The 25948-nt window shown below is 42.7% G+C and overlaps 1 protein-coding gene across 2 annotated transcripts in view; it reads left to right on the top strand.

Moving 5' to 3' along the window:
* The window catches only part of LOC132897921 (elongation of very long chain fatty acids protein 6-like), a 92831-nt gene extending 67173 nt beyond the window's left edge, over nucleotides 1-25658 (top strand). Inside the window, exons 2-4 of one of the 2 annotated variants that reach the window (XM_060939200.1) lie at nucleotides 14037-14168; nucleotides 19392-19543; nucleotides 21356-25658. In XM_060939200.1, the coding sequence (XP_060795183.1) occupies nucleotides 14037-14168; nucleotides 19392-19543; nucleotides 21356-21798 (727 nt within the window). In that variant the 3' untranslated portion in view covers nucleotides 21799-25658. The remainder of the gene's footprint in view (nucleotides 1-14036; nucleotides 14169-19391; nucleotides 19544-21355) is intronic. The other variant, XM_060939201.1, reaches the window with a different exon arrangement.
* The last annotated feature ends 290 nt before the right edge of the window (nucleotides 25659-25948 follow it).

Here is a 25948-nt window from a genome sequence, read left to right as displayed (position 1 = left end):
CTGCCTGTCTGTCTGTCTCTCAGTGGGATATTATAAGACTCTGTCTGTCTGTCTCTCAGTGGGATATTATAGGACACTGTCTGTCTGTCTCTCAGTGGGATATTATAAGACACTGCCTGTCTGTCTCTCAGTGGGATATTACAAGACACTGCCAGTCTGTCTCTCAGTGGGATATTATAAGACACTGTCTGTCAGTGGGATATTATAAGACACTGCCTGTCTGTCTCTCAGTGGGATATTATAAGACACTGTCTGTCTCTCTTTCAGTGGGATATTGTAAGACACTGCCTGTCTGTCTCTCAGTGGGATATTACAAGACACTGCCAGTCTGTCTCTCAGTGGGATATTATAAGACACTGTCTCTCAGTGGGATATTATAAGACACTGTCTGTCTCTCAGTGGGATATTATAAGACACTGTCTGTCTGTCTCTCAGTGGGACATTGTAAGACGCTGTCTGTCTCTCAGTGGGACATTGTAAGACACTGCCTGTCTGTCTCTCAGTGGGATATTGTAAGACACTGCCTGTCTGTCTCTCAGTGGGATATTGTAAGACACTGCCTGTCTGTCTCTCAGTGGGATATTGTAAGACACTGCCTGTCTGTCTCTCAGTGGGATATTGTAAGACACTGTCTGTCTCTCTTTCAGTGGGATATTGTAAGACACTGTCTGTCTGTCTCTCAGTGGGATATTATGAGACACTGTCTGTCTCTCTTTCAGTGGGATATTGTAAGACACTGTCTGTCTGTCTCTCAGTGGGATATTATGAGACACTGTCTGTCTCTCTTTCAGTGGGATATTATAAGACACTGTCTGTCTGTCTCTCAGTGGGATATTATAAGACACTGTCTCTCTTTCAGTGGGATATTATAAGACACTGTCTGTCTCTCAGTGGGATATTATAAGACACTGTCTGTCTGTCTCTCAGTGGGATATTGTAAGACGCTGTCTGTCTCTCAGTGGGACATTGTAAGACGCTGTCTGTCTCTCAGTAGGATATTGTAAGACGCTGTCTGTCTCTCAGTGGGATATTATAAGACGCTGTCTGTCTGTCTCTCAGTGGGATATTGTAAGACACTGTCTGTCTGTCTGTCTGTCTGTCTGTCTCTCAGTGGGATATTATAAGACACTGTCTGTCTCTCAATGGGATATTATAAGACACTGTCTGTCTCTCTTTCAGTGGGATATTATAAGACACTGTCTGTCTGTCTCTCAATGGGATATTATAAGACACTGTCTGTCTGTCTCTCAGTGGGATATTATAAGACACTGTCTGTCTGTCTCTCAGTGGGATATTATAAGACACTGCCTGTCTGTCTGTCTCTCAGTGGGATATTATAAGACTCTGTCTGTCTGTCTCTCAGTGGGATATTATAGGACACTGTCTGTCTGTCTCTCAGTGGGATATTATAAGACACTGCCTGTCTGTCTCTCAGTGGGATATTACAAGACACTGCCAGTCTGTCTCTCAGTGGGATATTATAAGACACTGTCTGTCAGTGGGATATTATAAGACACTGCCTGTCTGTCTCTCAGTGGGATATTATAAGACACTGTCTGTCAGTGGGATATTATAAGACACTGCCTGTCTGTCTCTCAGTGGGATATTATAAGACACTGTCTGTCAGTGGGATATTATAAGACACTGTCTGTCTCTCAGTGGGATATTATAAGACACTGTCTGTCTCTCAGTGGGATATTATAAGACACTGTCTGTCTCTCAGTGGGATATTATAAGACACTGTCTGTCTCTCAGTGGGATATTATAAGACACTGTCTGTCTCTCAGTGGGATATTATAAGACACTGTCTGTCTCTCAGTGGGATATTGTAAGACACTGTCTGTCTCTCAGTGGGATATTGTAAGACACTGTCTGTCTCTCAGTGGGATATTGTAAGACACTGTCTGTCTCTCAGTGGGATATTATAAGACACTGTCTGTCAGTGGGATATTATAAGACACTGCCAGTCTGTCTCTCAGTGGGATATTATAAGACACTGTCTGTCTGTCTCTCAGTGGGATATTGTAAGACGCTGTCTGTCTCTCAGTGGGACATTGTAAGACGCTGTCTGTCTCTCAGTGGGATATTGTAAGACGCTGTCTGTCTCTCAGTGGGATATTATAAGACGCTGTCTGTCTGTCTCTCAGTGGGATATTGTAAGACACTGCCTGTCTGTCTCTCAGTGGGATATTGTAAGACACTGCCTGTCTGTCTCTCAGTGGGATATTGTAAGACACTGCCTGTCTGTCTCTCAGTGGGATATTGTAAGACACTGCCTGTCTGTCTCTCAGTGGGATATTGTAAGACACTGTCTGTCTCTCTTTCAGTGGGATATTATAAGACACTGTCTCTCTTTCAGTGGGATATTATAAGACACTGCCTGTCTGTCTCTCAGTGGGATATTGTAAGACACTGCCTGTCTGTCTCTCAGTGGGATATTGTAAGACACTGCCTGTCTGTCTCTCAGTGGGATATTGTAAGACACTGTCTGTCTCTCTTTCAGTGGGATATTGTAAGACACTGTCTGTCTGTCTGTCTGTCTGTCTCTCAGTGGGATATTATGAGACACTGTCTGTCTCTCTTTCAGTGGGATATTATAAGACACTGTCTGTCTGTCTCTCAGTGGGATATTACAAGACACTGCCAGTCTGTCTCTCAGTGGGATATTATAAGACACTATCTGTCAGTGGGATATTATAAGACACTGCCTGTCTGTCTCTCAGTGGGATATTATAAGACACTGCCTGTCTGTCTCTCAGTGGGATATTATAAGACACTGTCTGTCAGTGGGATATTATAAGACACTGCCAGTCTGTCTCTCAGTGGGATATTATAAGACACTATCTGTCAGTGGGATATTATAAGACACTGCCTGTCTGTCTCTCAGTGGGATATTGTAAGACACTGCCTGTCTGTCTCTCAATGGGATATTATAAGACACTGCCTGTCTGTCTCTCAGTGGGATATTATAAGACACTTCCAGTCTGTCTCTCAGTGGGATATTATAAGACACTGCCTGTCTGTCTCTCTTTCAGTGGGATATTATAAGACTCTGTCTGTCTGTCTCTCAGTGGGATATTATAGGACACTGTCTGTCTGTCTCTCAGTGGGATATTATAAGACACTGCCTGTCTGTCTCTCAGTGGGATATTACAAGACACTGCCAGTCTGTCTCTCAGTGGGATATTATAAGACACTGTCTGTCAGTGGGATATTATAAGACACTGCCTGTCTGTCTCTCAGTGGGATATTATAAGACACTGTCTGTCAGTGGGATATTATAAGACACTGCCTGTCTGTCTCTCAGTGGGATATTATAAGACACTGTCTGTCAGTGGGATATTATAAGACACTGTCTGTCAGTGGGATATTATAAGACACTGCCTGTCTGTCTCTCAGTGGGATATTATAAGACACTGTCTGTCTCTCAGTGGGATATTATAAGACAATGTCTGTCTCTCAGTGGGATATTATAAGACACTGTCTGTCTCTCTCAGTGGGATATTATAAGACACTGTCTGTCTCTCTCAGTGGGATATTGTAAGACACTGTCTGTCTCTCAGTGGGATATTGTAAGACACTGTCTGTCTCTCAGTGGGATATTATAAGACACTGTCTGTCTCTCAGTGGGATATTGTAAGACACTGTCTGTCTCTCAGTGGGATATTGTAAGACACTGTCTGTCTGTCTCTCAGTGGGATATTGTAAGACACTGCCTGTCTGTCTGTCTCTCAGTGGGATATTGTAAGACACTGCCTGTCTGTCTGTCTCTCAGTGGGATATTGTAAGACACTGCCTGTCTGTCTGTCTCTCAGTGGGATATTGTAAGACACTGCCTGTCTGTCTGTCTCTCAGTGGGATATTGTAAGACACTGCCTGTCTGTCTCTCAGTGGGATATTGTAAGACACTGCCTGTCTGTCTCTCAGTGGGATATTGTAAGACACTGCCTGTCTGTCTCTCAGTGGGATATTGTAAGACACTGCCTGTCTGTCTCTCAGTGGGATATTGTAAGACACTGCCTGTCTGTCTCTCAGTGGGATATTGTAAGACACTGCCTGTCTGTCTCTCAGTGGGATATTGTAAGACACTGTCTGTCTCTCTTTCAGTGGGATATTATAAGACACTGTCTCTCTTTCAGTGGGATATTATAAGACACTGCCTGTCTGTCTCTCAGTGGGATATTGTAAGACACTGCCTGTCTGTCTCTCAGTGGGATATTGTAAGACACTGCCTGTCTGTCTCTCAGTGGGATATTGTAAGACACTGTCTGTCTCTCTTTCAGTGGGATATTGTAAGACACTGTCTGTCTGTCTGTCTGTCTGTCTGTCTCTCAGTGGGATATTATGAGACACTGTCTGTCTCTCTTTCAGTGGGATATTATAAGACACTGTCTGTCTGTCTCTCAGTGGGATATTATAAGACACTGTCTCTCTTTCAGTGGGATATTATAAGACACTGTCTGTCTCTCAGTGGGATATTATAAGACACTGTCTGTCTGTCTCTCAGTGGGATATTATAAAACTCTGTCTGTCTCTCAGTGGGATATTGTAAGACACTGCCTGTCTGTCTCTCAGTGGGATATTGTAAGACACTGCCTGTCTGTCTCTCAGTGGGATATTATAAAACTCTGTCTGTCTCTCAGTGGGATATTGTAAGACGCTGTCTGTCTCTCAGTGGGACATTGTAAGACGCTGTCTGTCTCTCAGTGGGATATTGTAAGACGCTGTCTGTCTCTCAGTGGGATATTGTAAGACGCTGTCTGTCTGTCTCTCAGTGGGATATTGTATGACGCTGCCTGTCTGTCTCTCAGTGGGATATTGTAAGACGCTTCCTGTCTGTCTCTCAGTGGGATATTGTAAGACACTGTCTGTCTCTCTTTCAGTGGGATATTGTAAGACACTGTCTGTCTGTCTCTCAGTGGGATATTATGAGACACTGTCTGTCTCTCTTTCAGTGGGATATTATAAGACACTGTCTGTCTGTCTCTCAGTGGGATATTATAAGACACTGTCTCTCTTTCAGTGGGATATTATAAGACACTGTCTGTCTCTCAGTGGGATATTATAAGACGCTGTCTGTCTGTCTCTCAGTGGGATATTGTAAGACGCTGTCTGTCTCTCAGTGGGACATTGTAAGACGCTGTCTGTCTCTCAGTGGGACATTGTAAGACGCTGTCTGTCTCTCAGTGGGATATTGTAAGACACTGCCTGTCTGTCTCTCAGTGGGATATTGTAAGACACTGCCTGTCTGTCTCTCAGTGGGATATTGTAAGACACTGCCTGTCTGTCTCTCAGTGGGATATTGTAAGACACTGCCTGTCTGTCTCTCAGTGGGATATTGTAAGACACTGCCTGTCTGTCTCTCAGTGGGATATTGTAAGACACTGCCTGTCTGTCTCTCAGTGGGATATTGTAAGACACTGCCTGTCTGTCTCTCAGTGGGATATTGTAAGACACTGCCTGTCTGTCTCTCAGTGGGATATTGTAAGACACTGCCTGTCTGTCTCTCAGTGGGATATTGTAAGACACTGCCTGTCTGTCTCTCAGTGGGATATTGTAAGACACTGCCTGTCTGTCTCTCAGTGGGATATTGTAAGACACTGCCTGTCTGTCTCTCAGTGGGATATTGTAAGACACTGCCTGTCTGTCTCTCAGTGGGATATTGTAAGACACTGTCTGTCTCTCTTTCAGTGGGATATTATAAGACACTGTCTCTCTTTCAGTGGGATATTATAAGACACTGCCTGTCTGTCTCTCAGTGGGATATTGTAAGACACTGCCTGTCTGTCTCTCAGTGGGATATTGTAAGACACTGCCTGTCTGTCTCTCAGTGGGATATTGTAAGACACTGTCTGTCTCTCTTTCAGTGGGATATTGTAAGACACTGCCTGTCTGTCTGTCTCTCAGTGGGATATTATGAGACACTGTCTGTCTCTCTTTCAGTGGGATATTATATGACACTGTCTGTCTGTCTCTCAGTGGGATATTATAAGACACTGTCTCTCTTTCAGTGGGATATTATAAGACACTGTCTGTCTCTCAGTGGGATATTATAAGACACTGTCTGTCTGTCTCTCAGTGGGATATTATAAAACTCTGTCTGTCTCTCAGTGGGATATTGTAAGACGCTGTCTGTCTCTCAGTGGGACATTGTAAGACGCTGTCTGTCTCTCAGTGGGACATTGTAAGACGCTGTCTGTCTCTCAGTGGGATATTGTAAGACGCTGTCTGTCTCTCAGTGGGATATTGTAAGACGCTGTCTGTCTGTCTCTCAGTGGGATATTGTAAGACGCTGCCTGTCTGTCTCTCAGTGGGATATTGTAAGACGCTTCCTGTCTGTCTCTCAGTGGGATATTGTAAGACACTGTCTGTCTCTCTTTCAGTGGGATATTGTAAGACACTGTCTGTCTGTCTCTCAGTGGGATATTATGAGACACTGTCTGTCTCTCTTTCAGTGGGATATTATAAGACACTGTCTGTCTGTCTCTCAGTGGGATATTATAAGACACTGTCTCTCTTTCAGTGGGATATTATAAGACACTGTCTGTCTGTCTCTCAGTGGGATATTATAAGACACTGTCTGTCTGTCTCTCAGTGGGATATTGTAAGACGCTGTCTGTCTCTCAGTGGGACATTGTAAGACGCTGTCTGTCTCTCAGTGGGACATTGTAAGACGCTGTCTGTCTCTCAGTGGGATATTGTAAGACACTGCCTGTCTGTCTCTCAGTGGGATATTGTAAGACACTGCCTGTCTGTCTCTCAGTGGGATATTGTAAGACACTGTCTGTCTCTCTTTCAGTGGGATATTGTAAGACACTGTCTGTCTGTCTCTCAGTGGGATATTATGAGACACTGTCTGTCTCTCTTTCAGTGGGATATTATAAGACACTGTCTGTCTGTCTCTCAGTGGGATATTATAAGACACTGTCTGTCTGTCTCTCAGTGGGATATTATAAGACACTGCCTGTCTGTCTGTCTCTCAGTGGGATATTATAAGACACTGCCTGTCTGTCTGTCTCTCAGTGGGATATTATAAGACTCTGTCTGTCTGTCTCTCAGTGGGATATTATAAGACACTGCCTGTCTGTCTGTCTCTCAGTGGGATATTATAAGACACTGCCTGTCTGTCTCTCAGTGGGATATTACAAGACACTGCCAGTCTGTCTCTCAGTGGGATATTATAAGACACTGTCTGTCAGTGGGATATTATAAGACACTGTCTCTCAATGGGATATTATAAGACACTGTCTGTCTCTCTTTCAGTGGGATATTATAAGACACTGTCTGTCTGTCTCTCAGTGGGATATTATAAGACACTGTCTGTCTGTCTCTCAGTGGGATATTATAAGACACTGCCTGTCTGTCTGTCTCTCAGTGGGATATTATAAGACTCTGTCTGTCTGTCTCTCAGTGGGATATTATAAGACACTGCCTGTCTGTCTGTCTCTCAGTGGGATATTATAAGACACTGCCTGTCTGTCTCTCAGTGGGATATTACAAGACACTGCCAGTCTGTCTCTCAGTGGGATATTATAAGACACTGTCTGTCAGTGGGATATTATAAGACACTGCCTGTCTGTCTCTCAGTGGGATATTATAAGACACTGTCTGTCAGTGGGATATTATAAGACACTGCCAGTCTGTCTCTCAGTGGGATATTATAAGACACTATCTGTCAGTGGGATATTATAAGACACTGCCTGTCTGTCTCTCAGTGGGATATTATAAGACACTGCCTGTCTGTCTCTCAGTGGGATATTATAAGACACTGTCTGTCAGTGGGATATTATAAGACACTGCCAGTCTGTCTCTCAGTGGGATATTATAAGACACTATCTGTCAGTGGGATATTATAAGACACTGCCTGTCTGTCTCTCAGTGGGATATTGTAAGACACTGCCTGTCTGTCTCTCAGTGGGATATTGTAAGACACTGCCTGTCTGTCTCTCAATGGGATATTATAAGACACTGCCTGTCTGTCTCTCAGTGGGATATTATAAGACACTGCCAGTCTGTCTCTCAGTGGGATATTATAAGACACTGTCTGTCAGTGGGATATTATAAGACACTGTCTGTCTGTCTCTCAGTGGGATATTATAAGACACTGCCTGTCTGTCTGTCTCTCAGTGGGATATTATAAGACTCTGTCTGTCTGTCTCTCTGTGGGATATTATAGGACACTGTCTGTCTGTCTCTAAGTGGGATATTATAAGACACTGCCTGTCTGTCTCTCAGTGGGATATTACAAGACACTGCCAGTCTGTCTCTCAGTGGGATATTATAAGACACTGTCTGTCAGTGGGATATTATAAGACACTGCCAGTCTGTCTCTCAGTGGGATATTATAAGACACTATCTGTCAGTGGGATATTATAAGACACTGCCTGTCTGTCTCTCAGTGGGATATTGTAAGACACTGCCTGTCTGTCTCTCAGTGGGATATTGTAAGACACTGCCTGTCTGTCTCTCAATGGGATATTATAAGACACTGCCTGTCTGTCTCTCAGTGGGATATTATAAGACACTGCCAGTCTGTCTCTCAGTGGGATTTTATAAGACACTGTCTGTCAGTGGGATATTATAAGACACTGTCTGTCTGTCTCTCAGTGGGATATTATAAGACACTGCCTGTCTGTCTGTCTCTCAGTGGGATATTATAAGACTCTGTCTGTCTGTCTCTCAGTGGGATATTATAGGACACTGTCTGTCTGTCTCTAAGTGGGATATTATAAGACACTGCCTGTCTGTCTCTCAGTGGGATATTACAAGACACTGCCAGTCTGTCTCTCAGTGGGATATTATAAGACACTGTCTGTCAGTGGGATATTATAAGACACTGCCTGTCTGTCTCTCAGTGGGATATTATAAGACACTGTCTGTCAGTGGGATATTATAAGACACTGCCTGTCTGTCTCTCAGTGGGATATTATAAGACTCTGTCTGTCTGTCTCTCAGTGGGATATTATAAGACACTGCCTGTCTGTCTCTCAATGGGATATTATAAGACACTGCCTGTCTGTCTCTCAGTGGGATATTATAAGACACTGCCAGTCTGTCTCTCAGTGGGATATTATAAGACACTGTCTGTCAGTGGGATATTATAAGACACTGCCTGTCTGTCTCTCAGTGGGATATTATAAGACACTGTCTGTCAGTGGGATATTATAAGACACTGCCTGTCTGTCTCTCAGTGGGATATTATAAGACACTGTCTGTCAGTGGGATATTATAAGACACTGCCTGTCTGTCTCTCAGTGGGATATTATAAGACACTGTCTGTCAGTGGGATATTATAAGACACTGCCAGTCTGTCTCTCAGTGGGATATTATAAGACACTGCCTGTCTGTCTCTCAGTGGGATATTATAAGACACTGCCTGTCAGTGGGATATTATAAGACACTGCCTGTCAGTGGGGTATTATAAGACACTGCCTGTCTGTTTCTCAGTGGGATATTATAAGACACTGCCTGTCTGTCTGTCAATGGGATATTGTAAGACACTGCCTGTCTGTCTGTCAGTGAGATATTATAAGACACTGCCTGTCTGTCTGTCTCTCAGTGGGATATTATAAGACACTGCCTGTCTGTCTGTCTCTCAGTGGGATATTATAAGACACTGCCTGTCTGTCTGTCTCTCAGTGGGATATTATAAGGCACTGCCTGTCTGTCTGTCTCTCAGTGGGATATTATAAGACACTGCCTGTCTGTCTGTCTCTCAGTGGGATATTATAAGACTCTGTCTGTCAGTAGGATATTGTAAGACACTGCCTGTCTGTCTGTCAATGGGATATTGTAAGACACTGCCTGTCTGTCTCTCAGTGGGATATTGTAAGACACTGCCTGTCTGTCTCTCAGTGGGATATTGTAAGACACTGCCTGTCTGTCTCTCAGTGGGATATTATAAGACACTGCCTGTCTGTCTGTCTCTCAGTGGGATATTATAAGACACTGCCTGTCTGTCTGTCTCTCAGTGGGATATTATAAGACTCTGTCTGTCAGTAGGATATTGTAAGACACTGCCTGTCTGTCTGTCAATGGGATATTGTAAGACACTGCCTGTCTGTCTCTCAGTGGGATATTGTAAGACACTGCCTGTCTGTCTGTCTCTCAGTGGGATATTATAAGACACTGACTGTCTGTCTGTCTCTCAGTGGGATATTATAAGACTCTGTCTGTCTGTCTCTCAGTGGGATATTATAAGACACTGCCTGTCTGTCTGTCTCTCAGTGGGATATTATAAGACACTGCCTGTCTGTCTCTCAGTGGGATATTACAAGACACTGCCAGTCTGTCTCTCAGTGGGATATTATAAGACACTGTCTGTCAGTGGGATATTATAAGACACTGCCTGTCTGTCTCTCAGTGGGATATTATAAGACACTGTCTGTCAGTGGGATATTATAAGACACTGCCAGTCTGTCTCTCAGTGGGATATTATAAGACACTATCTGTCAGTGGGATATTATAAGACACTGCCTGTCTGTCTCTCAGTGGGATATTATAAGACACTGCCTGTCTGTCTCTCAGTGGGATATTATAAGACACTGTCTGTCAGTGGGATATTATAAGACACTGCCAGTCTGTCTCTCAGTGGGATATTATAAGACACTATCTGTCAGTGGGATATTATAAGACACTGCCTGTCTGTCTCTCAGTGGGATATTGTAAGACACTGCCTGTCTGTCTCTCAGTGGGATATTGTAAGACACTGCCTGTCTGTCTCTCAATGGGATATTATAAGACACTGCCTGTCTGTCTCTCAGTGGGATATTATAAGACACTGCCAGTCTGTCTCTCAGTGGGATATTATAAGACACTGTCTGTCAGTGGGATATTATAAGACACTGTCTGTCTGTCTCTCAGTGGGATATTATAAGACACTGCCTGTCTGTCTGTCTCTCAGTGGGATATTATAAGACTCTGTCTGTCTGTCTCTCTGTGGGATATTATAGGACACTGTCTGTCTGTCTCTAAGTGGGATATTATAAGACACTGCCTGTCTGTCTCTCAGTGGGATATTACAAGACACTGCCAGTCTGTCTCTCAGTGGGATATTATAAGACACTGTCTGTCAGTGGGATATTATAAGACACTGCCAGTCTGTCTCTCAGTGGGATATTATAAGACACTATCTGTCAGTGGGATATTATAAGACACTGCCTGTCTGTCTCTCAGTGGGATATTGTAAGACACTGCCTGTCTGTCTCTCAGTGGGATATTGTAAGACACTGCCTGTCTGTCTCTCAATGGGATATTATAAGACACTGCCTGTCTGTCTCTCAGTGGGATATTATAAGACACTGCCAGTCTGTCTCTCAGTGGGATTTTATAAGACACTGTCTGTCAGTGGGATATTATAAGACACTGTCTGTCTGTCTCTCAGTGGGATATTATAAGACACTGCCTGTCTGTCTGTCTCTCAGTGGGATATTATAAGACTCTGTCTGTCTGTCTCTCAGTGGGATATTATAGGACACTGTCTGTCTGTCTCTAAGTGGGATATTATAAGACACTGCCTGTCTGTCTCTCAGTGGGATATTACAAGACACTGCCAGTCTGTCTCTCAGTGGGATATTATAAGACACTGTCTGTCAGTGGGATATTATAAGACACTGCCTGTCTGTCTCTCAGTGGGATATTATAAGACACTGTCTGTCAGTGGGATATTATAAGACACTGCCTGTCTGTCTCTCAGTGGGATATTATAAGACTCTGTCTGTCTGTCTCTCAGTGGGATATTATAAGACACTGCCTGTCTGTCTCTCAATGGGATATTATAAGACACTGCCTGTCTGTCTCTCAGTGGGATATTATAAGACACTGCCAGTCTGTCTCTCAGTGGGATATTATAAGACACTGTCTGTCAGTGGGATATTATAAGACACTGCCTGTCTGTCTCTCAGTGGGATATTATAAGACACTGTCTGTCAGTGGGATATTATAAGACACTGCCTGTCTGTCTCTCAGTGGGATATTATAAGACACTGTCTGTCAGTGGGATATTATAAGACACTGCCTGTCTGTCTCTCAGTGGGATATTATAAGACACTGTCTGTCAGTGGGATATTATAAGACACTGCCAGTCTGTCTCTCAGTGGGATATTATAAGACACTGCCTGTCTGTCTCTCAGTGGGATATTATAAGACACTGCCTGTCAGTGGGATATTATAAGACACTGCCTGTCAGTGGGGTATTATAAGACACTGCCTGTCTGTTTCTCAGTGGGATATTATAAGACACTGCCTGTCTGTCTGTCAATGGGATATTGTAAGACACTGCCTGTCTGTCTGTCAGTGAGATATTATAAGACACTGCCTGTCTGTCTGTCTCTCAGTGGGATATTATAAGACACTGCCTGTCTGTCTGTCTCTCAGTGGGATATTATAAGACACTGCCTGTCTGTCTGTCTCTCAGTGGGATATTATAAGGCACTGCCTGTCTGTCTGTCTCTCAGTGGGATATTATAAGACACTGCCTGTCTGTCTGTCTCTCAGTGGGATATTATAAGACTCTGTCTGTCAGTAGGATATTGTAAGACACTGCCTGTCTGTCTGTCAATGGGATATTGTAAGACACTGCCTGTCTGTCTCTCAGTGGGATATTGTAAGACACTGCCTGTCTGTCTCTCAGTGGGATATTGTAAGACACTGCCTGTCTGTCTCTCAGTGGGATATTATAAGACACTGCCTGTCTGTCTGTCTCTCAGTGGGATATTATAAGACACTGCCTGTCTGTCTGTCTCTCAGTGGGATATTATAAGACTCTGTCTGTCAGTAGGATATTGTAAGACACTGCCTGTCTGTCTGTCAATGGGATATTGTAAGACACTGCCTGTCTGTCTCTCAGTGGGATATTGTAAGACACTGCCTGTCTGTCTGTCTCTCAGTGGGATATTATAAGACACTGACTGTCTGTCTGTCTCTTAGTGGGATATTAGTGTATGATGTGCCGAGACTGGGTGGAGAGGTCAGTGAGCAGTGGTGCCTGTGCAGAGCCGCTGTACTCACTGAGTGTTATCTAACGCCAGCGGTGTGTACTGAGACAGAGTTCAGACGGAGAATAACCTTCATCTCTTGCCTTTGTCCTGGTCATGATCTGCTGTCGGCATGTCACTATGTCAAACTGGCAGACGTGCTTTAATCTTAAACCCTCTTTAACAAATATTAAATGTAGGGCTGCCAACAGTTTTGAAATTTTAAAAGAAAGAAAATGTTTAATTTTTGGACGGGGAAGTGTCTCTTTGGAAGTGTCGTCACTCATTCATCCATATTTTCACCTTTGAAAAATTTAATGAAGGGTGCCAATAATTCTGGAGTTGAGTCTGTCTGTCTGTCTGTCTGTCTGTCTGGTTGTCCATCTGCCTGGGTGTCTGTCCTATCTGCCTCACAGTCTGCCTGACTGGCTCTCTCTCTATCTGTCTGTCTGCCTGCCTGTCTGTCCTATCTGTCTCACAGTCTGCCCTTCTGTATTCTTAGCTGTCTGACTGTCTGTCTGTCTTGCTGCCTGACTGTCTGTCTGTCCTATCTGTCTCACAGTCTGCCCATGTGCTTTCTTAGCTGTCTGTCTATCTGCCTGTTGGTCTGTCTACCTGACTGGCTCTCTATCTGTCTGCCTGCCTGTCTGTCCTATCTGTCTCAGAGTCTGCTCGGCTGCTTTCTTAGCTGTCTGTCTGTATGTCCTATCTGTCTCACATTCTGCCCATCTGCTTTCTTAGCTGTCTGTCTACCTGTCTGTTTGTCGATCTGTCTACCTGACTGTTTGTCTGCCTGTCTGTCTGTTGTCCTATCTGTCTCACAGTCTGCTCAGCTGCTTTCTTGTCTGGGTGTCTGTCCTATCTGTCTCACAGTCCGTCCATCTGCTTTCTTAGCCGTCTGTCTACCTGCCTACCTGTCTGTCTGTCTGTCTGTCTGTTTGTCTCTCTTTCTCTGGCTATCATATTATCCATCTTTCTCCCTGTCACCTTGTCGTCTATCTGTCTGTCTGATTAACATTTATTGTGTCTGAGTAGGACTGTAATATTGTGTGTGTTTTACAGGACAGTGTCCTTTGTGCTGTGTGCTCTGTACGCCGTGGTTATTTTCCTCGGCCGGTCCCTGATGAGAGACAGACAGAAGTTGGACCTGCGTGTTCCTCTGGCGCTCTGGTCCCTCAGCCTGGCTGTGTTCAGGTCAGTTCAGGGAATGGTTATGAAGGAACGGCAGGGGGGAAAAACAAACAAACAGCTCAGACCTTTCACGCTTTTCTGTCCAAGACGTGCTCTGTAATAAACTTTGTATGTCAGGCAGTAAGTCTATTATTTCTATAGATATCTCATTATACTCTTCTAAAAACATTACTGCTGAATGTTGAATGAGCGGTTGCTATAGAAACGATAACATAATAGCTGTACGGCAGATGCGCCACATGAACTCATGAAAAAAACCACATCGTTAATACGGTGAAGTTTTCTGTCAGGAGACGTTGCGTTAACATTTACGGAAGGAGTCTCCAGTGTCAGCGGCAAAACTGTAATTTTATAGGTAACTATAGACGAATAAAAAAAATGACAGTCATTCTCTGTTAAATCAAAATGTCATCAGTGGCAAATTGCTGCGGCGGAAAAGGAATAAATCAGTCCATGTGTTTATTTAAAAGTCCAGTAATGATGTGTTGTTGGAAGACCAAGCACACGCGACGTGAAACATTTCCACCCTGAGGATCATGATGTTATTATCGTTACTCTGGTTTTCAGCAGTTCAAATTTTAATGCATATACCCTCCCCGGCCACTTTAATAGGAACTTGTTGTTGGTTCTAAGATCCCTGTTCTTGGCTGCAGGAGTGGAACCCAATGTGTTCTTCTATTTCTCTGTTGCGTGCTGAGATGCTTTTCTGCTCACCACGGTTGTAAAGAGTGATTATATGAGTTACTATATCCTTCCTGACAAAAAAAAAGCTCGAACCACCTCGAATCTGTCCATTTTCCTCTGACCTCTCTTCTCAACAAGGCTTTTGTTTACTTTCCACTAGAGGTCTGCGCGGGACACAATTTTCAGTCCCGCTCCCGCCCGCTCCCGCATTGTGCAGTCCCGCTCCCGCAAAGAATTATGATTTTCAGTCCCGCTCCCGCCCGCACCTGCCATATTTTGTCCCGCTCCCGCCCGCAAATCCCGCATGATGCAGACGTTCGCGTTATTTCTCACGAAAGTTCTTGTCATTGGCTTGGGGAATTAAACATGCTGAGCTTAGCTGAGCTCTCCACTGACCGATCCTTCATTTATTGTAAGTTTATTGTTTAGACTCTGACATTCTGCTGACACATTCCAAGTTGAGCGCTGCATGCGCTCATGATTGACAGCTCTCGCTTTGATTGACAGCTCTCGCTTTGCGCACTCGCACTCCCACTTCCGAGTCTGTGGCGTTATGATTCCAACCGCGATTTCATTCTCCTCTCATATGAAGTGCTGCGCAACCACAACCAGCTCCTCAGATTATACACTGTCTATTTCTCGCTTTAAATTGAACAATCTGTACGATACACGGTCCTTTTTAATACTAGTTAATACTTTTTAATACTTTTTTTAATACTTAGGACTAATACTCTTGACTTTTTAACGGTAAATGTACCTCTTTTTAAAGCCACACTTACTTCTGAAGCACTGTGAGCTTCACTAGAGGAGCTCTGCTCTTCTGCCATGATCGGAGATCTCAAACACGGAAGAGCGGAAAGGAATCGGAAACGTATGCGAGATTAGACCATAGGCAGTGTTGGGCACGTTACTTTCAAAAAGTAATTAGTTATAGTTACTAGTTACTTTTCCCAAAAAGTAACTGAGTTAGTAACGGAGTTACTTTGTCATTTAAAGTAATTAATTACCAGGGAAAGTAATGATTCCGTTACATTTTGTTACCCCCCCCCCCCCCCCCCCAAAAAAAAATCAAATTAAATTAGTGTAATCATAATAAAAGTGAATGTTAAATGTGTTTAATGACTGAAATGGACACTTAACAGTCAGTAACACTTAACCAATCAGTAACATTATCTACAGTGGTGCTTGAAAGTTTATGAACCCTTTAGAATTTTCTATATTTCTGCATAAATATGACCTAAAACATCATCAGATTTTCACACAAGTCCTAAAAGTAGATAAAGAGAACCCAGTTAAACAAATGAGACAAAAATATTATACTTGGTCATTTATTTATTGAGGAATATGATCCAATATTACATATCTGTGAGGGGCAAAAGTATGTGAACCTTTGCTTTCAGTATCTGGTGTGACCCCCTTGTGCAGCAATAACTGCTACTAAACGTTTGTGGTAACTGTTGATCAGTCCTGCACACCGGCTTGGAGGAATTTTAGCCCGTTCCTCCATACAGAACAGCTTCAACTCTGGGATGTTGGTGGGTTTCCTCACATGAACTGCTCACTTCAGGTCCTTTGACAACATTTCGATTGGATTAAGGTCAGGACTTTGACTTGGCCATTCCTAAACATTAACTTTATTCTTCTTTAACCATTCTTTGGTAGAACGACTTGTGTGCTTAGGGTCATTGTCTTGCTGCATGACCCACCTTCTCTTGAGATTCAGTTTATGGACAGATGTCCTGACGTTTTCCTTTAGAATTCACTGGTATAATTCAGAATTCATTGTTCCATCAATGATGGCAAGTCGTCCTGGCCCAGATGCAGCAAAACAGGCCCAAACCATGATACTACCACCACCATGTTTCACAGATGGGATAAGGTTCTTATGCTGGAATGCAGTGTTTTCCTTTCTCCAAACATAACGCTTCTCATTTAAACCAAAAAGTTCTATTTTGGATCTTTAGCAAACTGCAGACGAGCAGCAATGTTCTTTTTGGAGAGCAGTGGCTTTCTCCTTGCAACCCTGCCATGCACACCATTGTTGTTCAGTGTTCTCCTGACGGTGGACTCATGAACATTTAACATTAGCCAATGTGAGAGAGGCCTTCAGTTGCTTAGAAGTTACCCTGGGGTCCTTTGTGGCCTTGCCGACTATTACACGCCTTGCTCTTGGAGTGATCTTTGTTGGTCAACCACTCCTGGGGAGGGTAACAATGGTCTTGAATTTCCTCCATTTGTACACAATCTGTCTGACTGTGGATTGGTGGAGTCCAAACTCTTTAGAGATGGTTTTGTAACCTTTTCCAGCCTGATGAGCATCAACAACGCTTTTTCTGAGGTCCTCAGAAATCTCCTTTGTTCGTGCCATGATACACTTCCACAAACATGTGTTGTGAAGATCAGACTTTGATAGATCCCTGTTCTTTAAATAAAACAGGGTGCCCACTCACACCTGATTGTCATCCCAGTGATTGAAAACACCTGACTCGAATTTCACCTTCAAATTAACTGCTAATCCTAGAGGTTCACATACTTTTGCCACTCACAGATCTGTAATATTGGATCATTTTCCTCAATAAATAAATGACCAAGTATAATATTTTTGTCTCCTTTGTTTAACTGGGTTCTCTTTATCTACTTTTAGGACTTGTGTGAAAATCTGATGATGTTTTAGGTCATATTGATGCAGAAATATAGAAAATTCTAAAAGGTTCACAAACTTTCAAGCACCACTGTACACTATATTAATATTTTTGTGGGACAATGTGAGAAGACATCAAATTTAATATATTTTTGTAGTTATTAAAATTATGTTACTAATTACTGGCCACTGACGAGGACAAACGCTTTGTTCCTCGACATAATGTGCATTGCCCGTAGACATTTTTGCCTTTTATTTCAAGTAATGAAAAGTAATGGCTGTATTTCCAATGTGAAAGCGCAGTGCTGGGCTGACCGCTCGCCATCGCTGTGTCTTCTGATTGAAAGAGCGCGCAGTAGGCGTGGCCTACCTATGTATATTGTCCAAATCTACTCTGATTGGCTTACTGTGCTGTTGTCTCGTGTCTCCCCGCCCCACACTAAAGCAGAGTAAAGAAAGGCTGAACGAGCAGCGTGCCAGATTAAAACAGCTTTAATAAAGTAACACACAGTATTTTATTGTAAGTAAAGGGAACGGCGTTATAACGATGTAAAAAGTAATTAGTTAGATTACTCGTTACTAAAAAAAGTAACGCCGTTAGTAACGCCGTTTATTTCTAATGCCGTTATTCCCATCGCTGACCATAGGCATCTTAAAATGTTTTTATTAATGCCAAATAAAATATCCAGCACAAATTATATACGATAGACATACATTAATAATTTATAAATTTTATTTTAAACACGTTTTTAGTTAGCGGGACTGCAGCTTATCACCTCTCCCGCCCACGCCCGCATTGTGCACTCCCCCTCCCGCCCGCGCCCGCAATGAGCTTTCAAAATTTGTCCAGCGCCGCACTGCTTTGCGGCGGGTCCCACGGGACTCCCGCGGGAGTGCAGGGCTCGACTTTCCACCCACAGAACTGTCGCTCACTCAACTCGATGTTTTTTGTTTTCCGCCCCATTCTGTGTAAACTCTAGAGACTGTTGTGTGTGAAAACCCCAGGAGGAGATCAGCAGTTTCTGAAATACTCAAACCTCATACTCATCTGGCTCGAACCAACACCCATACCACAGTGAAAGAAAGAAAGTCGCACTTAGTTTGGGATCACAATTTTTCCCGTTCTGATGTGTGAACATTAACTGAAGCTCTTGATTTGTATCGCTGCGGTCAAGGGATCGGCTGATTAGAGAACTCCATCAAACAGCAGGTGGATGTAGGGGTGTTCCTAATAAAGTGGCTGGTGTGTGTATATATATAAAAAGTCCAAAAGAACATATATTGTGTTTCATAAATACAAAAGAAATTAGTGAATATAAAATCTCGTAACATGGTTAAAGGTCTTGTGGAAGGATTCCAAGGATCTTATAAATGAGAATTGTAATTTTTTTTTTTTTGTTATATAATCAGGAATATGTGTTCTTGGTTCTGCCTCACATGTTGGAGATGCAGCCAACCCTCAAAACCTTGATTTCCCAGCTTGTTAGGAAGTTGGGGTCAGAGCACAGGGTCTGGAGCAGAAAGGGTTAAAACTCGAGGGCTTCACAGAGACAGCTTGGCAGTGCTGGGGCTTGAACTCATGACCTTCTGATCACTAACCCAGAGCCTTATGTGGCATTTGAATTTAATCAGAAAATTCTGGAAATCGGGCTTTGTTATTGCGTTATTTTTCGACGTCCATTTTTTCAAGCTGCAAAGTAAGAAAAAAAAAAAACCCTGAGCGCCTCCAGGTTTTTCTTTTGTTAGGAAAAAGCTCACTAGCTAACTGTGATGAGTGATGTGTATTTAAAACTGTGAACTGTTTTTACTGTCAGTCTGTAACAAGTTCTCAGATTTCCTAGTAGGAATTTTTCCTCCGTCTGTGTGCAGTGAGTGAGCAGAGTGATGTGTGTTGTCCTCAGTATTATAGGAACAGTGCGTACAGGATCCTACATGCTACACCTTCTCGGCGCTGGTGGATTCAGGCAGACCGTGTGTGACACAAGCTTCTACAGCGCCCCCATCATCAAGTTCTGGGCCTATGCCTTCGTCCTCAGCAAGGTTCCCGAGTTTGGTGAGGTCGTATTTTTATTTATAGTTAAAACACCTCAGCGTAAGAGTTCACTCTTTTGAGCTTCAAAAATTTTTGTCTGATTTTTCACACCCATTGAATTGTCATGTTTTATAATTTAAGCTTTCTTCATCATGATTTATCTTTTGCAATCAGTTATTGCCATGATTTATTTACGACATCATTATGCTGTTTTCTTTCCAACAAGAAACAAAAGTAGACACAAAAAGTCAAAAGATACTTGCAAGTAGTGTTTTAGTCGAGGCCGCCTAAACCGAGACCAGGCCATGACTGAGTCCAAAGTGTATCAAGACCAAGACTTTGAGGGGTTGAGATCAAGTCAAGACCAAAACCTAGGCAGGGCGAGACCGAATCAAGACAGAGACTTTGAGGGGTTGAGATGAAGTCAAGACTAAGACCAATGCAGGGTGAGACCGAGTCAGGACCAAGACTTCGAAGGGTTGAGATCAAGTCAAAACCAAGACTGAGGCAGGGAGAGAGCAAGTCAGGACCAAAACGTTGATGGGTTGAGATCAAGACCAAGACTTTGAGGAGTTGAGGTCAAGGCAGTTTGAGGCCGAGTCAAGACCCAGACTTTGAGGGGTTGAAATCAAGTCAAGACCAAGACTAAGACAGGGTGAGACCAATTCCAGACCAAGACTTTGAGGGGTTGAGATCAAGGCAGGGTGAGACCGATTCCAGACCAAGACTTTGAAGGGTTGAGATCAAGTCAAAACCAAGACTGAGGCAGGGTGAGATCAAGTCAAGACCAAGACTTTGAGGGGTTGAGATCAAGGCAGTTTGAGACCAAGTCAAGACCAAGACTTTGAGGGGTTGAGATCAAGGTGAGACCAATTCCAGACCAAAACTTTGAAGGGTTGAGGTCAAGTCAAGACCGAGGCAGGGTGAGATCAAGTCAAGACCAAGGCAGGGTGAGCCAGAGTCAAGACCAGGACCAGACCAGTGTGTGTGCAGGGGGTGGGGGAGGGATGATGGCTGTTAACAGGAAGAAAATTTCAAATTGGCAATGAGTCACATTATTGGTCGCATTTGAAGGAGGAAGTTTTACATCCAGTCACAGTAACAATGTTAACAAATAAATCAGACAATACACAGGCAGTTTAGTGAAATCTCCAAGACCTTCAAAAACTGGTCTTGAGATCGGTCTTGAGTCCGACTGCGCTACTTGCAATTTATGTATTTATTTTTCTAATAAGTAATATTTTGAGCCATATGTAGCGACACATCACACTTTTTTTTTTTTTCCTCCCCTCTATACACACCACACACACACACACACACACACACACACACACACACACAAAAGAAAAACTGCTGCAGCCATCCCTGGACTAGGGGTCGTGACCCCATACGGGGTTGTTTGATTTACAAATGGGGTCATTAGAGAAACACAACTTACGAAATTGTTTGTTTTTATTAGTTTCTTTTAGATGCAAGTTCCTATGAATATTGTTCTTTGAAGGTTTTATTATTTCCGAAATGTTAATTGGAGACACAATAAAATGAGCCACATTGAAATGAAAAGTTCAACAATGACAAACATATTTGCTGGCCACCTACCTCTGCTAGTTCCTTGACCTTTAATATAAGATAAGATACAACTTGATCCCAAGTGGAAATTCACATTCCAGCAGCGTACATAAAAGACAAGACACAAATTACTCATAAGAAACAAAATGTAAAATAATTTAAAAGCATAGCATAGATGTAATATAGATCCAGTATACAGTAGATGTAAAAACCTAATAGTCCCAGCATTAAACAGGATCTTTGGTTCTGCATCATGTTTCCCAGGAGACACGGTGTTTATCGTTCTGCGTAAGCAGCGTCTGATGTTCCTGCACTGGTACCACCACATCACGGTGCTGCTGTACTCGTGGTACACCTACAGAGAGCGAGCTGCAGGAGGCTGCTGGTTCATCACCATGAACTACACCGTGCACTCGCTCATGTACAGCTACTACGCGGCGAAAGCAGCCGGCCTGCACCTTCCTCGGCCCTGCGCCATGATCATCACCGCCCTCCAGACTCTACAGATGGCTCTGGGCCTGACGGTTCTGGTGCTCGTGTACCGCTGGCAGAACGATGCGATGTGCAGGTCCACCGACAGCAACATCACCTGGGGTTTGCTCATGTACTTCAGCTACCTGCTGCTCTTCGCTTCCTTCTTCTACCAGTCCTACGTGAAGGGAGGGAAGAAGGACATGGCCGGGGAGAGAAGAGTTAAATCTGAATAGATGGGAGTGGGTGCTGTCTTTCTGTCTATCTCTCTAACTTGATGTCTGTCTGTTCAGGGTTTGAATAAGGTTTCAGGAAGTGTTCAGTTAAGAGGTTTACACTGTAGGCCTATGATTAGCTCTCACGGACACAAATCGCACAATTATCTGGTTGTAAGTTGAGATCGGTGGTATTGGAACACGTATTCTGATGTTCTCACGAGGTTTTAGTGTCACTGCAACCGAAGTCATCCAGTGACAGTGATAGGAGTATAAGCATTTTTTAATGGAAATGACAGAGTGTCAGCGTTGCCACGACGCTTGTTGAAAATCCACCACTACGATGACGCAAAACATCTATAATAATACATACACTCATAATCGTGACCTAAAGATGCTAATGAACAGAAAAATTCACCTTATTTCCTTTGAAAAACGTGTTTACGCAACTGTCAAGTCAAATTTATTTGTATAGCGCTTTTAACAATAAACATTAGGGTGCATCAGTCGCCGTCACTTTCATAAAATCTGATGCGTTTTTGTTCGGGTGTTCCTTTTCACCAATAAAGACATCCTGTAAAATTTTTTGACCATATTCAAAAGTCTAATGGTGGCACCATGAGGTTCATTTTTTGCCAAAAAACGCTTATTTTATGTTTTCGCGTAAGGTTTGAATCACAATGTTGGACTCCGTTTATTGATTTCTTGTGAGCCAGAGATCATGTTAAGAACCTTTGCAAGGGATTGAGAAGCATTAATGTGATTCATAATACATTTGTATTGTTTAAAAGTAGTTGAACAATGATTCAGTGAACAGCTAAAACTCAAACTGTGCTTGATAATATATTTAGAATATGTACTAAAAATGTGTATCTAAGATATTTGGTATACTCTATAAGGTGCCATAATGTTTCATGAAAAGTGATCGAAATTTTGTCATAAAAGTCAGAAAATAGCAGCTTTTTCCATAACTTTGAGCTCCTGGTGCCGCCATTAAACTTTTGAATTTTGTCAAAATATTTCACCCAGTGTGTTTTCTTACCAAAAGGAACATAAAAACAAAAATGCATCATGATCGGAGGAACTTTTCATTTTCAGGGGGCAACTGATGCACCCTAATAAACATTGTCGCAACGCAGTTTTACACAATTTGAACGACTTAAAACATGAGCTAATTTTATCCCTAATCTATCCCCAATGATGAAGCCTGTGGCGACGGTGGCAAGGGAAAAACTCCCTCAGACGACATGAGGAAGAAACCTCGAGGGGGACCAGACTCAAAAGGGAACCCATCCTCATTTGGGCAACAACAGACAACATGACTATATAACATTAACAACTTTAACATGAAGTCAGTTTCGTTGATGTTATAAACTCTTCATTGATGGAAACTTGAGTGCAAAACTGTTCATGACAACTGCAGTCCTAAAGTTAGCAAGTCAACTGTAGTCCTCAGCCATAAAAGCATTACTGTAAGAGTCCAGAGCGTCTTCCAAGTGTGACTTTCAGCTGTCCACATGGGGCCGTCCTCCACAGGAGCGATGTGATGAGACTCCAACCAGACACAGGGCACCAGGATGGATCAGGCAGGTCCGAGGAGCAGAAGAGGTTCAGCATCTCGATCCCAGGACCGACATGTAACTCAGAGGGACAGATTTTGGGGGAGAGAGAAAACACAGGTTGTTGGGTATGCCCAATGTCACCTGAATAAGTAGGAACAGTATACATCAGGGATTCTTGAGATGAGGGACAAAACCTGTCCGGGAGATAAAACTCATTGTAATGATTAAAATGTGTTTAGAAAATGTCAAATAACTTGATTAAACAATAAAACAACAACATATATATACTACAAAATGTTAATTAATGTTTTTTTACACATATATTGTATTTTAAATAGCCTTGTGTGCTGCCTGAACCTAAAATACCCATGTCCGAAAGCACGTTTCATGACTTCACAATACTTAAATAATTGTTTAAAGTACATTAAAACAAACAAAATTGCTACTGTGATCATGTATTTTAAATGAATATTCAACCTGCGTAGGAACCAACCATTTAAAAAATATATTTATGTACTTTTTACGGGATTGAAATCGTGTCCGGACTTTCTGTCAACACCATAAGATTTTTCTAAAAACGCAAAAAATCAGGCATTATAGTGGCCAACTCACATTCTAAGGACCCCTTTTCTGCTCCCTGTGTGGTGGACATGCCATGAGGGCTCTGCTCTGGTAAGTTAATATTTCACATATTTGTCTTAAATTATCTTCTTTTACAAAACCACCTATGTCACAACCATAGAGTGTCAACACCATGGTCAATAAAATTCAAGGTTTATGTGATTTTTATTTAGAAATAAAAGTTTAATCTAACTTTATTTTGGAGGCCATAAGCAGCTGGTGAAAAACAAGATGGCTCCTGCAAAGAAAACACATGTTATGATGAAAAGTTGAAGATTTCGTCAACTCCGTAAGACTCCATCAGGTGTCAACTCCATAAGAAAATTTGTCTTATGGAGTTGACCACTTAACTTTTATGGTGTTGACAAATGGGACTTGAATGTATTATTTACCCATTTAATTAAATTTTATGCATTGACATTGTAGTTTTATTATTTTATATTTTAATAACATACATTCATTCAATATGAAATACACAGAAGATAATTACCGTAAAATACCAAATAATAGCCCGGGCTATTATTTGTCTCAATCACGTAAGAGACCCGGAGCGTATTAGAGACTAGGCGGCTATTTGGAACAGGCGATTAATTCCTTCTTCACAAACACCTTCCCCAAAATCTACCTCAAAACGGGGAAAAAATCATTCTCAGATAGGCCTACTTTTAACCAGTATAACTTAGTTTGTTTAGAGTTAGATTACAGATAGCACGGTGCCGACTTCGGGGAATTTTGAAGACGCGCAGAATGCATCTTCGCATGGCACAGTCGGGGTGGATAAAGGATAAATCACACACCTTTTCCTGTTAATGACTAGTTAAGTGCATGCTTTACAAAATAATCAAGAAACCACACCATTGTCTGTCTGTGCGCAGCACTGTGATTTAATTACTCTGCAAAGTTATGGTCACTTGCTATCACCCTCACCCATGCAGCCTCCACCCTTTGCGCTTCGCGATGTCTGTCAATCTGAAATTGCATGGAGGGCGCGACGTTGAAGCAACATAATTAGGGTGCGAAGTGTCAAACCAAAGGGTTTTTTCTTATGCTGAAAAATAAGTGACCTGCAGTGGCTACATACTGTCATCTTGCATTCTCACGTTTGTCTCCGATATGAGCCTATTCCCCGAGTGAGTTGGTACGGTGGCTCGACCCCGTAGAAAACTTCAAGTTCGGATGAAAGTTAGTTGAATAGGTTACTGACTTGTAGGCCTACATGTTGCCTGCCTGACGCGTGCTTCTGCCCAACTTGCACGACAGATTACTTGTTGAAAAGGCCCCTTGGATTAGATTGGCCGCGAGCAGACTGAAATGCATGTTAGAACGCTCTCACCTTTTTTGTAAAGCGTCTTCCAGATCCGAATGGGTAAGGGCAAGTGAAATGGTATAAGGTCTTTAATAAAACTCAGTGTGTGCTTTGACGCATGCATTCGGCAATTTAGGTCGTTTAACAGAAGCAGCAGTCCAACCTTGGAAACCCGCAGTCCTCAATGTCACCACACACACTGGCTTTCGTTGGGTATACCCAAAGGGGTATTCCTCATTCGATGACGTAAGTGATATCCCACACACCCATGTCAAACGTAATTGGCTAAGACATCTGTCAAAAGTTACGGAGTTGCATTCCTCAAGAAATATTACGGTAGACCAAGATTATAACATTGAAATGGCATGTTTTCAATGTTCGTATCACGTAAGTTACGTGTCATTCTGAGATGCGCAGATAGACAGTAAAGGGAATTCGGAATTCCCTTTACTGTCTATCTGCGCATCTCAGAATGACACAGGACAATGGGCGAACTAGATTTTTTTTTTTTTTTTTCCCCAGCCACGGCGCGCCGGAACGCTATCACCCCTGCGTAACAAAATGTTGTAAACAGTATTATAGAAATAATTTCATTTTTCATTCATTCATTCATTCATATTGTTTCGGTAGAAAACTATGCAATGCAAAATCGTTTAAACACCAGAAAACCAGAAAAGTGCTG

Source organism: Neoarius graeffei, chromosome 14 (genome assembly GCF_027579695.1).
Source record: "Neoarius graeffei isolate fNeoGra1 chromosome 14, fNeoGra1.pri, whole genome shotgun sequence".
NCBI lineage: Eukaryota > Metazoa > Chordata > Actinopteri > Siluriformes > Ariidae > Neoarius > Neoarius graeffei.
The sequence above is the reverse complement of the archived record's forward strand: the minus strand, read 5'-3'. Positions and strand labels throughout refer to the sequence as shown.